Consider the following 17,445-nt stretch of genomic DNA (forward strand, 5'->3'; position numbering starts at 1 on the left):
AGAGCGAGACTCCGCCTCAAAAAAAAAAAAAAAAAAAAAAGACATAAATACATAATAAGTAGGAACAAATATTGTTTTACATACGTAGAGGAAAGAAAGACATCACATATACCATTTTGTTTACAAAAGCGGGGTAAGTATACTGTGCCAGTATCAATCATTGTGTTGCATCTGAGCTCCAAGTCCACCCTGTTCTGTTTGGTGACACCAAGCTACATCCCACAAAAAGATCTCCTTTGCCAGCTGGCACAATTTTAGGCTTTGTCAGTAGAGGGCACCAGAGGGACGGTGCAAGGCCTAGCAGAGAACTGGGTTTCTCTTCCGGGTTCTGGTGCTTTTCTTCCTGCTCTTAACGCCCTGACTGCCAGCAGCTCGTAGAACAACACCCAGTGGTGCTCACCTTCAGGGAACTTTGGCAGCCTCCCAGCGAGCAGCTTCCTGCTCACCAGCCGGGGCTTGCTGACTGCAGACAGCTTGAGTGCTCTTGTACCTTTAGCAGTTAGCCTCCTTTCACTAGTTAATAATTCTTCCTATTACATTTTCCCTTTCAAATTACTGGTGTGGTTTCCATCTCTAACTGGACCCTAACTTTTAGTTCATGCTTAGTATCTATCAGATAGCTTGCAAAATTTATTTAACCATTCCCCTATTGAAAGGAAAGTATTACAGTTTCCAGTGTTCTACTATTATACACTGTACAGTAATGAACATGTGTTTTTCATCCACATGACTGTTTTTGAAAGAAAAGAACTCCTGGAAGAGGAATAAATTGCTCTGCCATAGGGTTGTGCATTTAAGTCTTTGAAAAATGTTGTGAAATTGCTCTCCCTATAAGGTTGCACCAATTTATATTTCCAAAAGTAGGTGAAAGTGCCCACTTCCCCATACCCTCACCAATCATTTTTCTTTAACATGTATTAATCTTAGGGGTAGTGTCTCATTGTTTTAGTTTGTTTTGTGCGGTTACTAAGGAGATTGAACATTTTTTCATAACTGTTGTCTATTTTTATTTCTTCTGTCCAACACTTGCTCATATCCCTTATTCATTTTTTAGTTGGATTGTCACTTTTTTATAATTCATAGAAATTCTTTGTTGATTCATTCCTAAAGGTATGTGTAGTTTTACAGATTTTATTAAAGGCCTTCGTTCTTAGTTATGTAGCAAATGTTTTCCCCTGATTCATTTCATGTCTTTTTTTATGTGATAAAATATACATAACATAAAAGTTACCATTTTCATCACTTAAGTGTACAGTTCAGTAACATTAAGTACATTAATACTGATGTGTAACCACCACACATCTCCAAAACATCTTCATCTTCCTAACCTTCATTGTATGTCTTTAAATGCATTCTTTGTGTCTTATATTATACAAAAGTTTTACATTTTTATCTATTCTAATTTATCAGCCTTGTCCTTTATGACTTCTGGCTTTTACATCTTGTGTAGGGAAATTTTTGCTGGTGCTGTATTTTCTATATGTTCTTTTAATGCCTTTCTAGTCTTGTTTTAACGTTTATATCTTTAAGCCATTCGGCATTTTTGTGCTGGTATGCATGGTCTGAGGTGGGCTTCTAACTTTACTTTCTTGTGGGAGGACCCGATTATCCTAATACCTTTTTTAAAAAATTATCTTTTCGCTGGGTTCGGTGGCTCACGCCTGTAATCCCAGCACTTTGGAAGGCCTAAGCAGGCAGATCATGAGGTCAGGAGATGGAGACCATCCTGGCTAACACAGTGAAACCCCATCTCTACTAAAGATACAAAAAATTAGCCCGGTGTGGTGGCGGGTGCCTGTAGTCCCAGCTACTTGGGAGGCTGAGGCAGGAGAATGGCATGAACCCAGAAGGCGGAGGTTGCAGTGAGCTGAGATCGTGCCACTGCACTCCAGCCTAGGTGACAGAGCCAGACTCCGTCTCAAAAAAAAAAGAAGTGTCTTAAGGGAGTTTCCCATGTTTCCCATCTGCAGCTTGCTTCCTGTTCTGGAGAATATATCCAGATCATTATTTTGCAACAGGGATGGCTCAGGGCAATAAAAAGTGAGTCAATACCCCTTATCCTTGCTTTGGCAACACTGATTATATTAATTATAGCCACAGAAATCACCACCAAAAACACAGACGGGCACATTGGAAAAACATACTCTGCCCAAGAGGGCAAAGCTTCCCTGCAAACCTGGCCAAGTATTCAACAAGCCAAAAAATCGCCCAATCTGGTGGCTAAATTCCGTTAATCAGCACTGAGATGCAGAAAGGATTAAAGAAAAAAAGAGAATACCCCCCACATCCAGCACTCCGTTGAAGATATAAAACATGACTGATGCATTTGAAGCCCCTGTAATTCCTCCCCATTGGCATGTTTCTCCCTCTCTCCCCAAGCCCCAAGCCCATCCCAGACAACTACTACTCTAAACTCCTCATCACCCCCATGCATCTATATATTTGTACAATATACATACGAATTTATAAGCAACATAAAAGACTCTTAAGTGTTTTAACATTCTATAAATCATATTATATATATTATTTGCTCATCATTATGTTACTGATACATATATTTAAACTGTATGAAATGCCAATATTAGGTTGTTTCTGATCTGTAAGAACGGCAATTTCATATGGTTCAACCTAATAATTCTAGCTAATTTTGTTTCACTACTTGATAGTATTCCTTTATACGACTATACCACAATTTATCTATGCTCCTGATGAATCTATAGATTGTATGTGTTGCTTCTTTTTATTTTATTTATTTGTGCTCTCACAGTGTTGCTCAGAAAACTAACTCCTCCTTATCTCCTGGTACATGTGCAAGATTTCTTTTGGGGCCAGGTGTGGTGGCTCATGCCTATAATTTCAATACTTTGGGAGGCTGAGACAGGAAGATTGCTTGAGGCCAGGAGTTCGAGACCTTCCTGCACAACATAACAAGACCCTGTCTCTACAAAACAATGTTTTTAAGTTTATTTTGGGACATAGATCCAAAAATAGATTTGCTAGATTTTACTGTGTGCAAATTTCCAACATTTATAAATATTGCAAATAGCTTTCTAAAATGATTGTGTCAATTTACATTTCCTAGATCTATGTGACAGAGTTTCCTTCACTCTGTATCTTCACCCATACTTAGTACTGACAGAGTTTTAAATATTGATAATATGATGGACATAAAATGCTATCTCACTGTGGCTGTATTTTTCAAATTCTCTGATGACCCAAGAGAATGATTATGTTTTCATATGTTTATTGCCCACTGGTATTTCCTTTTAATTACTGCTTCATATTTTTTGCTCATCTTTGAACTAGTTTATATGTTTACCCATCTAGATTGGATTGTTTAATATGTTATGGATTTGTAGAAGATTATATATATAGTATATGTATGTACATCTCCTTTATCAGTTATACAACATGGCAGATATCATTTCCCAGTTTGTGGCTCATCCCTCAGGTTTTGTTTTTGTTTTTGTTTTGAGACAAAGTCTCGCTCTGTCACCCAGGCTGGAGTGCAGTGGCATGATCTTGGCTCATTGCAACCTCCACCTCCCAGAGTCAAGTAATTCTCATGCCCCAGCCTCCCATGTAGCTAAGATCACAGGTGCGTGCCACCATGCCCAGCTAATTTTTTTTAGTAGAGACAGGTATCACCAAGTTGGCCAGGCTGGTCTTGAACTCCTGACCTCAAGTGATCCGCCCGCCTCAGTCTCCCAAAGTTCTGGGATTACAGGCATGAGCCACCGCACCCCAGGCTCATCCTTCAACTTTTTAATGTTGTTTTTGGTGTTTTAAAAGTCAAGAAGCAAGTGTTTCTTCTTAAATTCACAAATGACAGTTCCTATAGTGGGTTATCAAGGGAAAAGGTGGGGCGTCACAAGAAATATCTCTAACCCTTTAGGTTGAGATCATAGAGAATTCTATGATCAGTAAAACAGACCGAGAGTGCAAAAGGGTGATATAACCAGGGAAATGTCACAGCATTGCCGAAACTCCTGAAAGCCCATTGGAGGTTTGTGGTCATTGGTTTGAAACAAGACCTGTCTGCAACATGGAAGGTTTTCACCCCAGCCACATCCTGGAATTCCAGTACAAATTTGGAGGACACGGATTTATGTGATTAGCCTGAGTTGGGATTCTGCCACCTCAGTGGAACTGAGGGAAAGGCAAGGGTGCTGGTGCATACAGGAGACTTTAACAAAGACATGTGGACTCCAAGCTGAGTGAAGAGTGAGTGAGGGGTGGTGCTGATATCGGGAAGACAAAAGATAGGGTCAGTCAACCTAACTGGAAGCCCCGGTGGCACTGAAGATCCTTGAAGGGAAGGTCCCAGAAGAAGCAAGATGGAATGATGCGAGGTGGTTGTCAGAGAGGGACATGCTTGGAATTGAACTGTGAGTGAAAGTACAGATGGTAGTAATGACAAAGTTTATTGGATGCATTATTGGGTGGACATGGAGGATACACTCATTGAAACAGCGTGGGGAAAACTTGTGACAAACGCAGAGTGAATAATGGGAAAATATATAGCAAAATGGAATTATAAATAAATATCCTTTTTTCTTTGTGTGTTTTTGTATTTCCCAAATATTCCATAATGAACATACATGACTGCATGATCAGAAAAAAAAGTTATAAAATAAAATTCCTTTATTTATTAGTTAAGTCTATTTCTACTATTTACAAGTACTCAGCTCAAAATCTCACAGTTATTTCCATTCTAGAATTTCACCAGTATCTCCCAGGCATTTTACAGAATCACTTAAAATGAGACCTAAGTAGACATGTAAGTTTCACAGCATAAGTTCTTTCTTTCAAGAAATACCTACCTGAAATATGCCTGTAGAAGTGGGGAGGACTGGGTATACAGTGGACAGAATTGGGGGCAAAACTCTTCTTGAACACCTTTAATATATCTTCTTATCTTCGAACCATACAAATGTCTTTATAAAAATATTACCTACTCAAAATTACTTAAAAAGTAAAACTTAGTACAATTTAAAAGTTTTAATTTAAGAATCTTTTTATAAAAATTCAGATTTGCAAAAGTTATGTTAGGAAATAAACAGTTGTTTGCATTGCCAAATAAGTAAATCTTTAAACACAGAATTTCCTCTAGTTTTTTTTTAAAGGGTTAAGAATTCCATTTTTAAAAAACACCTGCCTGTAGCCCCAGCTGCTACTCAGGAGGTTCTGGGGGGAGGATCACTTGAGCACAGGAGGTAGAGGTTGCAGTTAGCCAAGATGGTATCACTGCACTCCAGCCTGGGTGACACAGTGAGGCTCTGTCTCAAACAAAACTAAACTAAACTAAACTAAATTTAAAAATTTGGTTCCTACTCAAAATTCAAAGATACAAATGTGTTGCTACATTCTTATCACATCCTTAAGAGCAAACTGCAGACTTCCGACAAAACTGAAACCCTACCAGAAAAAAGTTAAATGATTTGTCACATACAATGCAAATCTCACCAGGGGACAGTTACACTTGTTTGGTGTGGCTCCGGAGTTTAGAATGAAAACGAGTGGTTTTAAATAGCTTCTAAGGAGGCAGAAACAGAGAACAGAGAAGAGAACAATTAAAGCTGTCCAAAAGTGAAACCAGGTGACTTGGAGGGACAGGGTGGCAAATCCAGAGATACAAAGAATTGCAAATCCTCCAGGAATGGCTTCGAGGCTTCAGTAAGTCACTTAGCACTCTAAGGGCTGGAATGCAGGGTCACTGGGGTCCTTTCAAGCTCCCAAATCCATGTCCCCACTTGTGGTGAGTTCCCTCTGCTAGAAGGGTTCAGCAGAGGTGAGGGACAGTGGAGGAGGAGTCTGTTACGGAATGAGAGGTTGGAATAAAGCAAGCTTCAAACAGATTAACCACTGGCACCTGAAGACCTCTAGCTACAGATGCACATCCACACTACATTAAAAGTTCCAAGGTAAAGTTCATCCCTTTCTGTAGGCAGGCCCCAGAACATGAGCAGTCATTGTGTGGCAGTACTCAAAGATGAAGCAGTCGCCCGGAAGAGCCAGGACACACATCTGTGAAGTTTTAAAGATTATCACCAAAAAAGAATTAAAGCACTTAAAAATGAAGGTGGAGAGCTCAGAGGCTCTGAGAACAAATTTACAAACACCTAAGGGCCCAAGAATTCCAGGTTGAGAACAAGTTGACCAGATCACTCAGAAAGCATCAGATCTGTAAGGTTCTGTGAATCATGTATGGCATAAAAATTACCTGTTTGAGGTAAACTTCTAGTTTAGTTTACCTCCATGGAGATTTGATCATTATTGATTAAGGGTTGCTATTCAGCAACATTCACCATTGTGTTGTACCAGTCAGTGTCTGTTCTGATGGGTCGGTACCACAGTGTACTGTATGATTATATGTTTAACACTGCCTGGGCATAGGCGGAATAGAATGCATTGCTAGGGGTAAGCCCTGTGATATCCAACCTGCCCACCACCATTGTGAATCCCTGAAGCAGAGGCCAGTAGGTGCTATGGCTCTAATAAAAATAAACACCAGTAGTTAAATAATTGTAACATTTGTAATAACAATTGATTTTTCATGTCTTTAATTTTGCTTGGCAGTATCCAAACTTCTATGAAAGAAAGAATGAATGAGGCCAAACACGATGACTCATTCCGTTGGGAGGCCAAAGCGGGCAGATCACTTGAGGTTAGGAGTTTGAGACCAGCCTGGCCAACATGACAAAACTCTGTTTCTACTAGAAATATGAAAATTAGCCAGGTGTGATGGTGCACACCTGTAATCCCAGCTACTCAGGAGGCTGAGGCAGGAGAATCGCTTGAACCCAGGAGACGAAGCTTGCAGTGAGCCAAGATCGTGCCACCACACTCTAGCCTGGGTGAGAGAGCAAGACTTCGTTAAAAAAAAAAAAAAAGAATGAATAAAAGAGAGAGGAAGAAGGGGAAAGAGAGAAACATTTAATTACAGCTCTTGTAGGTGAGTACAACTAGGCAAAATATATAGGAACCTCACTCAATCTACCTATTCCCTTCATAAACGTCTTGGCATACAATGACTATCACCACTGTCAAATAGCTGTGATCAAATCACTTGTTATTCCTGAACTCAAAATTCACACAGACATGCACATACAAATACAGACAAGCATAATGTTTCACAAAATCTTGGAGGTAACACTCTACCAACTGTGCACACCTCCTGCTGAGGAGGAATGAGCCAAGGATGACTATGTTCTGGTGTCTGGATAGATCCACGACTCACAGCTGTAAATGCCCAGGGACCTCCGAAGTACTTGCTGGAGGCCTCTAAAAACAATATTTCCTGATTCTAGAATTTAACCTTAGACAAGCACTAAGTTCTAGCAAAAGAGAAATAGGAAATACACCAGAGGCTCAAAACTTAAACATCAAACCCCAAATATTCCTGATGAAGGAGGTCTCACTCACGTCCGTGTGAAGAGACCACCAAATAGGCTTTGTGTGAGCAATAAAGCTTTTTAATCACCTGGGTGCAGGCGGGCTGAGTCCGAAAAGAGAGTCAGCGAAGGGAGATAGGGGCAGGGCCATTTTATAGGATTTGGGTAGGTAGTGGAAGATTACAGTCATAGGGCGTTGTTCTCTGGCTGGCAGGGGTGGGGTTCAGAAGGTACTCAATGGGGGAGTTCTTGAGCCAGTTAGAACCAGGAGAAGGAATTTCACAAGGTTATGTCATCAGTTAAGGCAGGAACAGGCCATTTTCACTTCTTTTGTGATTCTTCAGTTACTTCAGGCCATCTGGATGTATATGTGCAGGTCACAAGGGACATGATGGCTTAACTTGGGCTCAGGGGCCTGACAGGAAGTTTTATCAACAGCGTTTTGTTCAACTGAACTCAGAGCCAAGAGCTGGCCTTCTTCTGCTGTGGACATCACGAGCTAGTGAGGGAAGAATTAGGTCTCACTCAGAGTATGTCAGGGGTACTGCTAGTGCTAAGTTGCTGCTAATAAAGTCAGCTGGAATTACGCACAAAGGAACTTAAGTCCTGCTATTTCTGTTGCAGTTACAACTAGAAGACCCTACCACCTAAAGGCCTTTATGTGCACCTCAGCACAGTTAGATTTAAATAGATGCACACATACACATTCTTTTTTGTCTTCCCAACAGCTGATGTTTTTCTCTACTTTACAGACAAGGCTGAAAAAAGCTAGCTTGATTTAGTTAGTGTTTCTGAGCAAAGGAATCACAGGACAATATGGAAATGCAGGGCTTTGATCTCCAGATCCTTTGCTCTTTCCTCAGTACCTCACCATCCTTCGCTTGCCTTCACATGTCAGTTCTGCCAACTGGACAAAGACTGTGACCACTAGCTTTTAGCCCTGACTGTTATGAACACAGTTTTGGGAGATCATCCTGACACATGTGTAAGAATTAAAGAAAGAGGAAAGAAACATGAAAGGTGGCTTGACAGTCAAGGGCAGGTTTATTTTAGAGAAAGCAAATTTGAAAGGGGCTTCTGGCCGAGTTAGGTCAGAGCCCACTCACTTACAGACTAAGAGTTTTTAAGGATTTAGGGTGGGAGAGTTTATCAGAGGCTTGGATTGCTTTTGTATCTCTTTGTTGTGCTTATCTGGGAGGAAGAGTGTGTCCGTTCCCATACAATCTTTCTGCAGCTGTAGGTATACCCTGCCCCCCTCCAGTCTGCTTTTAGCTTCCCTATCTTAGTGTACCTGAAGGAAAAGGAATGTGCTTATTAAGGCCCATTGTTTTACTGGAACCTATTGTATGAGGGCAAAGTTTGGCAGTTACCCAAGAGACTTCCCCCACCCCCTAACCTCCCTCTGTGCCAGAGCTGTCTTATCTGTATTTTACTCTCTTCTCTTTCTGGCTGCTTGCTGTTAGAAGGGAAGTGATTTCTTTGAAATGCATGAGGCTAGAAAGGGAACTGGAACTTAAAGTGACGGTGTTTGTCTGAGATGAGATGATGGTGCTCCTGCCCTGTCAATATGGATTAGACATTCCCTCTGTCAAGCTACATTCAAATCCACGTGACAATCAGAGACATCAGAACAGTGTTCTTGTGAATATTCTTATAACAAATGTATTGTACACAAATTTCACTTTCACATAAATAATTATAAATGCAGGCACCACTGAGAATTGTTTTTCTTCATTCCTTAAGATTTTTTTATGAGCATTCACATATCAAATGAAACACTCCTAATGCCCTTCCACGCCCCAAGCCATTCCAGTTCACCTGGCTGAAGGAAAATCCTATAAATGAGGACTGCCAGCAGGTTGTTCACATCCCCAGGACTTAGCTGCCTCGTCTATAAATGAAGGCGTTAACCACAGGACTTTGGATCTCCCTATGAGGGCTCACCTTCAAGGGTTCAAAATACAGTTCCAGGAATTAACAAAGAAAAGTTCCTCTAGAAATTGAAAAAAAAAAAAAAACTCAAGTACATAAAAATATTCAAAATCTTAATGAAGAAACCATCAAGGCATCCTTACAGAGCCACTCCCTTCAGGCAAGCCAGACATCCCCTCTGCCAAGAAGAGCCCTGAGAACAGCTTCAGTCTCTGACACAGCCTCTCTCCTCATCCCTCAGGCCAGAGGAGCAAAGTGTAGTAGTAGTGACAAGGTGGGGACTGTCCACTGCAGTCTACACTGCAGTTGCCAACCCTGAGGACATCCGGCCAAGAGAAAGGTGCTGGCCTGTAGATTGAGTCCTGATTCAAGCTTTGCCTGAAGCCAGTGCTATCCACTCCTGGGTTTCCATGTGAAAGAGGCAATAAATTCCCTTCTTTGCTTCAGTCAATTTGAATTGGGTGTTGTGTCAATGGTACCTGAAAGGTTCCAACCCCAACATTGATTTTTTTTTTTTTAAACAAGGTCTCGCCCTGTTGCTCAAGTTGGAGTACAGTTGTGTGATCTTGGCTCACCGCAGCCTCTGCCTCTGGATTCAAGAGATTCTCTTGCCTCAGCCTCCCAAGTAGCTGGGATTACAGGTGCCCACCACCACGCCTGGCTAATTTTTGTGTTTTTAGTAGTGAAAAGGTTTTGCCGTATTGGCCAGGCTGGTATTGAACTCCCGACCTCAAGTGATCTGCCTGCCTCAGCCTCCCAAAGTGCTGGGATTACAGGCGTGAGCCACCACACCCAGTCCAACATGGAATATGACATCAGGTTATAAAGCTTCTGCTTGCAGAGCAGCTGAGTGTAAATGAGACATCATCTTCCTACAGGGAAACTTGTCTCTAACCAAATAAAAACTTCCTATGTGAGCACCTTCCTTACACAAAAGCAGGAAATGGGCCTGGCATAGACCAAATTTTCACCTCACTAGATATGCAGAAGAGAAGTCTTAGGAAGGGGGAGATTAGAGAGAGGGTGGCTGGACTGTAACCTCATTGTCCAATGTTCAAGGCCGTGCAGAGGGGACACAGAATTATAACTAAGGGGTAGTTGTCTAGAGAGGCAATCTAAGCTCAGTCTAACCTAAGAACGTGGTTCTTTGAACACCAGGGAATCTTCAAATATCCCTGGTCCCCAGGTCAGACACAGTATTTCACACCTATAGTCCCAGAACTTTGAGAAGCTGAGGTGGGAGGATCACTTGAGCCCAGGAGTTTGAGACCAGCTTGGACAACATAGTGAAACCTCATCTCTACATTAAAATACAAAAGTTAGCAGTGCATGGACACACACCTATAGTCTCAGCTACTTGGGAGGCTGAGGTGGGAGGATCGCTTGAATCTGGGAGGTCAAGGCTGCAGTGAACAGTGATCCCCCCACTGCACTCCAGCCCAGGTGACGGAGCGACTCTGTCTCAAAAAAAAAGTACCTGCACAAACTAAGGTCAATTACTCTCTCGTCAGGGTACACATCCAAAACCAAGGCTACAATCCAAGTCTTCAATAAGGAAAGTTTTCTGGCCAGGCGTGGTGGCTCGTGCCTATAATCCCAGTATTTTGGGGACAGAGGTGGGAGGATCACTTGAGTCCAGGAGTTTGAGACCAGCCTGTGCAACAAAGTGAGATCCCTCCGTCTCTACAAAAAATAAAGAATAAAAAATATCCGGGCATGGTGGTACACACCTATGGTCCCAGCTACTTGGGAAGCTGAGGTGGGAGGATAGCTTGAGCCCGGGAGGTCGAGACTACAGAGAGCCGGGATTGCCCCCCTGCACTCCAGTCTGGGTGACAGAATGAGACTGTCTCCAAAAAAAAGAGTGTTTTCTAACATTTAGACTTGTCAAAAGAAAAAGAAAATCAGAACTGACTGTGTCAGAAAACAGGGTGTTTCCTGTTTCTCGAATGCCAGGTGGAGACCACTGATTCCTGTGCTGGGCAGGAGGCTGGAGGATACAGCCAATGATTGGTTTGAGGTCTAAGAACCAACAAAAACTCTCTGCTATAATGAAAGTGCATCCAGAGGCACAGGGAATACTAGTTTTTTCCTTAGTGTGAAAGCAGGCTGGGGCATCTGTTTCTTTGTTCCCTGTTTGTCCACTCGTCGACTCACATCATCATTGACAGCAGTGAGGATGGATAAGATGTCTTCCTGTCTGCAACAAAAAAGAAAACAATTTTTTTTTAACGGAGTCTCACTCTGTCGCCCAGGCTGGAGTGCAGTGGCACGATCTTAGCTCACTGCAGCCTCCACCTCCTGAATTCAAGTGATTCTCATGCCTCAGCCTCCCGAGTAGCTGGGATTACAGGTGCCTGCCACCACACTCGGCTAATTAGTAAAGACGGGGTTTCACCATATTGCTTGCCCTGGCTGGTCTCAAACCCCTGACCCAGGTGATCCGCCCACCTCAGCCTCCCAAAGTGCTGGGATTACAGGCATGAGCCACTGTGCCTGGCCCAGAGAAGAAGCTTTTTTCAATCAGGAGGTAGAAACCACACACCAGGTCTTAGAAAAGACACCAGGTACCATGTACCAGGTCTTAGATCAACAAATAAGCAGCAGATGCCACAGATACCAACAATGCCCTCTCTGTCTGTAGCCTTGGGAGAGATACAAAGATAAACATGACACAATTCCTGAAGTTAAACACTTAGAATGCAGATATAAAACATTTACCAAGGATGGCATATACACAATATGCATAACACAAGGCAGAATGTGGTCAACACCAAATGAAAGGCCAAGGTTCCACTGCAAGTTCAGAGGAGAATGCACTTCTGGTTGGGAGGGAGAGAAAAGGCTTCATGCGAGTGGTAGCATTTGAGCCTGGACTTGCAGGACATATAGCATTTAGCAGAACGTTCTCAGGGTGGGCAATACATATCACTGGAAGCAAGCACAGGTTCTGAAAACAGATTCAATTTTAAATTGTGGCTCCATAACTCATTCATTGTGTGCTCTTAGGCTGGTTACTCACTGCTCCATGCCTCCGTTTTCTCAGCTCTAAAAGAGGAACCATAACAGTCCCCATCTTAGGGGTTGCCAAGAGCATTAAAGGATGTATATTGGGTCAAGCACTTAAAACACTGGCTACACTGTTCTGCTGACCATCATTTTTAGTATTAGTATGACTACCCTCATCCCCTCATCCTTACCCTCACTATTTTTCAGGGAAGGGATACAGGCGCCTACCTGCTCTCAATCCCTGCATCTTGCTTTGCATCTGCTCTCTATTCCCAAATCTTCCTGTGTCTGTTTTCTTCTTATCACTTAGTCTCACCTGAAATATTACCTGCACCAAGAAGCTATCATTATCCTGTTTTGATTTGTTCATGGCAGGGATCACTTCCTGAAATTGTCTCTTTTTGTTAGAGACAGGATCTTGCTCTGTTGCCCAGGCTAGAGTGCAGTAATGCAACTGTAGCTCACTACAGCCTCAAACTTCTGGGCTTAAGCAATCCTCCCACTTCAGACTCCCTAATAGCTAGGACTACAGGTGCACGCCACCACACCTCGCTAATTTTTTTCTTATTAATTTAAATATTATTTATATTAATATTAAATAATAATTGAACAAATAAAACTATTAAATAAATATTAAACAATTAAAATATTACTAATTTAAATATTAAACACTGAAAACTATAAAACATTGATGAAAGAAAGTGAAGAGGACACAAATAAATGGAAAGATATCTCATGTTCATGGGTTGGAAGAATTAATCTTGTTAAAATGACCATACTACCCAAGGTGACCTACAGATTTAATGCAGTCCCTATCAAAATACCAGTGACAGGCCAAGCGCAGTGGCAAATGCCTGTAGTCCTAGCTACTCGGGAGTCTGAGGTGGGAGGATTGCTTGAGCCCAGGAGTTCAAGTCTAGCCTGGACAACATAGCAAGACCCTATCTCTACAACAAAACAAAACAAAAACAAACAAAAAAATTACATTCTTCACATAAACAGGAAAAAAATCCTAAAACGTATATGGAACCACAAAAGACCCAAATAGTGAGAACAATGCTGAGCAAAAAGAACAAAGCTAGAGGCATCACACCACCTGACTTCAAAATATACTACAAATCTAGAGTTACCAAAACAGCATGGTATTGGCACAAAAACAGACACATAGATCAATGGAACAGAATATAGAGCCCAAAAATAAATTCACACACCTACAGCCAACTGATTTTTGACAAAGCTGCCCAGAACACACAATAGGTGAAAGAAAATCTCTTCAAAAAACAGTGCTGGGAAAAGTGGATACCCACATGCAGAAAAAGTGAGACTGACCACTTATCTCTCACCACATACAAAAACCAACTCAAAATGTATGAGACTTAAATGTAAAACCTGAAACTATGAAGCTACTGCAAGAAAACATGGGGCAAACATATCACGACATTGGATTGGGCAAGGAGTTTTAAAATAAGACCTCAAAAGCACAGACAACAAAAGCAAAAACAGACAAATGAGATTACATCAAATTAAAAGCCTTTTGCACAGAAAAAAAAAAAAAATGAAGAGACAATCTACAAAATGGGAAAAAATATTTGCAAACTATACACCTCACAAGGGGTTAATATCTAGAATACATAAGGAACTTAAACAACTCAACAGCAAAAAAAACAAATAACCCCATTTAAAAATGGGCAAAAGACTCTAACAGACATTTCTCAAAAGAAGACATGCAAATGGTCCACAGGTATAAGAAAAAAGTAAATAGTTTAAGCCAAAATAAATGATTTCGACTCATTAGATTATGATAGAACATACTTACCAAATGCCCTCTATTTACATAAGTATCATATGAGCATTTATCATATCACTTCTGGCGGTATTAATCTATCAATCCCACCTAATATCATCCCTCCTATGCCTAGAAGGAATAATATTATCATTATTCATCATAAATACCCTCATAGCTTTAAATATATACTCCACCCTAGCAAATATCATACCCATTACTCTACCAGTGTTTGCTGCCTGCGAAGCCCCGGTAGGCCTTGCTTCACTAGTTTCAATTTCCAACACATATGGTTTAGGCTATGTACATAACCTAAATTTACTTCAATGCTAAAAATAATTATTCCTAGAATTATACTACTACCAATAACATGACTCTCTAAAAATTATATAATCTGAATCAATATGGCTACCCACAGCCTAATCATCAGCTTCATTGCCCTATTATTCTTTAACCAATTCAACGATAATCTCTTCAACTTCTCATTAACTTTCTCCTCTGATCCGCTAATATCACCCCTTCTAATGTTAACAGCCTGACTACTATCTCTTATAACTATAGCAAGCCAGTACCACCTCTCCAGTGAATCACCCCTAAGGAAAAAACTGTATTTCCAAATTGATTTCCCTGCAAATTTTTCTAATCATAGCATTTACAGCCACAGAACTAATTGTATTTTATATTCTCTTTGAAGCTACACTTATCCCTACCTTAATTATCATCACCTGATGGGGTAACCAACCAGAACACCTCAATGCAGGTACATATTTCTTATTTTACACACTAGTGGAATCCCTCCCCCTACTTATGATACTTATTTATGCCCAAAATATCCCAGGCTCACTGAGTGTGATAATAATAACATTTAATACTCAAGAACTACCAATCTCCAGATCCAACAATCTCATATGATTGGCATGAATAATGGCCTTCATAGTAAAAACACCCCTATACCAACTTCACCTATGACTTCCCAAAGCCCACGTATAAGCCCCTATTGCCAGCTCAACAGTACTTGCAGCAGTGCTCCTAAAATTGGCGGCTATGGCATAATGCGACTTACCCTCATCCTCAGCCCTCTGACAGAACATATAGCCTATCCTTTCCTGATATTATCCTTATGAGGCATAACTGTGACAAGCTCTATCTGTCTACAACAAACTGATCTAAAGTCAGTCACTTATTGCATATTCCTCCGTAAGCCACATGGCACTTGTTGTGGCTATCCTCATTCAAACCCCGTGAAGTGTTACCGGTGCAATTATCCTCACAATTACCCATGGACTTACTTCGTCCCTACTACTCTGCCTAGCAAATTCAAACTACAAGCGAATCCACTGCTGAATCATATTACTCTCTCGAAGACGTCAAACATTACTTCCACTAATAACCTTTTGATGACTCACAGCAAATCTCACCAACCTTGCCCTACCCACCACTATTAATCTAGTAGGAGAACTCCTTGTAACAATGGCTTCATTCTCCTGATCAAACATTACTATCATGCTCATAGGACTTAGTATATTAATCACAGCCCTTTATTCCCTCTATATACTTGTCACAACACAATGAGGAACACTAACATACTATATTAACAGCATTAAACCTTCCTTTACACTAGAAAACATACTAATATTTACACACCTTTCACCAATTCTCCTACTATCTCTAAATCCTAAAATTATTATAGGACTTACACCTTGTAAATATAGTTTAATCAAAACGTTAGATTTTGGGTCTAATAATAGAAGTCCGCAACTTCTTATTTACCGAGAAAGTATACAAGAACTGCTAACTCATGCCCCTATGCCTAACAACATGGCTTTCTCAATGTTTAGAGGATGAGAGTTATCCATTGATCTTAGGAACCAAAAATATTGGTGCAACTCTAAATAAAAGTAATAATCATGTATTTTTCCATTACTATAATAACCTAATCTCCTTAACCTTACCAATTATTATTAACTTTATCAACCCTCGCAAAAAGAACTCATGTTGATACTAAGTAAAAACAGCTATCACGTGCACTTTCACCATTAGCCTCATTCCCACAACATTCGTGTGTACAGACCTAGAAGCCATCATCTCAAACTGATATTGAACAACAATCCAAACCCTAAAAGTCTCATTAAGCTTCAAACTAGACTACTTCTCCATAATGTTTATTCTAGTAGCACTATTAATCACTTGATTGAGAATTATAGAATTCTCAATATGATATATAAAGTCAGACTGAACATTTATCAGTTTTTCAAATACCTACTTATTTTCCTCACCACAATATTAATTCTAGTTACTGCCAACAACCTTTTCCAACTTTTTATCAGATGAGAGGGCGTAGGAATTATATCTTTTCTACTAATTGGCTGATGACATGGTCAAGCAGATGCTAACACAGCAGCGTCCAAGCAATTCTATACAATCGCATTGGTGACATTGGCTTTAATTTTAGCTACAGCATGATTCCTCTCGTCCTCCAATACACGAGAGCCTCAACAAATACTTATCCTTAACCCTACCCCCAACCTTCTTCCATTAATTGGTTTTCTCTTAGCAGCAGCAGGAAAATCAGCCCAACTTGGCCTCCACCCCTGACTTCCTTCCGCTGTGGAAGGCTCAACCCCAGTCTCAGTCCTGCCTCACTCTAGCACTATAGTTGTGGTGGGAGTTTTCCTACTTACCCGCTTCCACCTCTCAACATCACTAATCATCACGGAAATGCAAATCAAAACCACAGTGACAGCTTGGCGCGGTGGCTCAGGCCTGTAATACCAGCACTTTGGGAGGCTGAGGTGGGTGGATTACTTGAGATTAGGAGTTCCAGACCAGCCTGGCCAATGTAGTAAAACCCTGTCTCTACTAAAAATACAAAAGGTGTGGTGGCACATGCCTGTAATCCCAGCTACTCGGGAGACTGAGGCAGAACTGCTTGAACCTGGGAGGCAGAGGCTGTAGTGAGCTGAGATTGCACCACTGCACTCCAGCCCGACAGAGCGAGATGTTGTCTAAAAAACAAACAAAACAAAAAACCCACAGTGAGATGCCACTTCACTCAAGTTAGAATGGCTATTATCAAAGAAACAAAAGAAAACGCATGTTAGCAAGGATCTGGAGAAAAGGGAACACTTATGCACTGTTGGTGGTATTGTAAATTAGTACAGTCATTATGGAAAATAGTATGCCAGTTCCTCATAAAATTACAAATAAAAAATACTATATGATCCAGCAATCCCCATACTAAGTATACAGACAAAGAAAATGCAATCAATATGTCAAAGAGATATCTGCACTCCCTATTTACTGCAGCATTATTTACAATAGCCAAGA

The 17,445-nt window shown here is 40.9% G+C and overlaps 1 protein-coding gene across 1 annotated transcript in view; it reads right to left on the reverse strand.

Annotated features, from left to right (window-relative positions):
• Positions 1 to 8,977: 8,977 nt before the first annotated feature.
• CASP10 (caspase 10, apoptosis-related cysteine peptidase) overlaps positions 8,978 to 17,445 on the reverse strand; it is a 42,001-nt gene continuing 33,533 nt past the window's right edge. The window contains exon 10 of the mRNA XM_011950008.1: positions 8,978 to 11,526. Within this exon, the coding sequence (XP_011805398.1) occupies positions 11,373 to 11,526 (154 nt within the window). The 3' untranslated portion in view covers positions 8,978 to 11,372. The remainder of the gene's footprint in view (positions 11,527 to 17,445) is intronic.

The sequence above is a fragment of the Colobus angolensis genome, unplaced genomic scaffold (genome assembly GCF_000951035.1).
Source record: "Colobus angolensis palliatus isolate OR3802 unplaced genomic scaffold, Cang.pa_1.0 Scaffold30, whole genome shotgun sequence".
Taxonomy (NCBI): Eukaryota; Metazoa; Chordata; class Mammalia; order Primates; family Cercopithecidae; genus Colobus; species Colobus angolensis.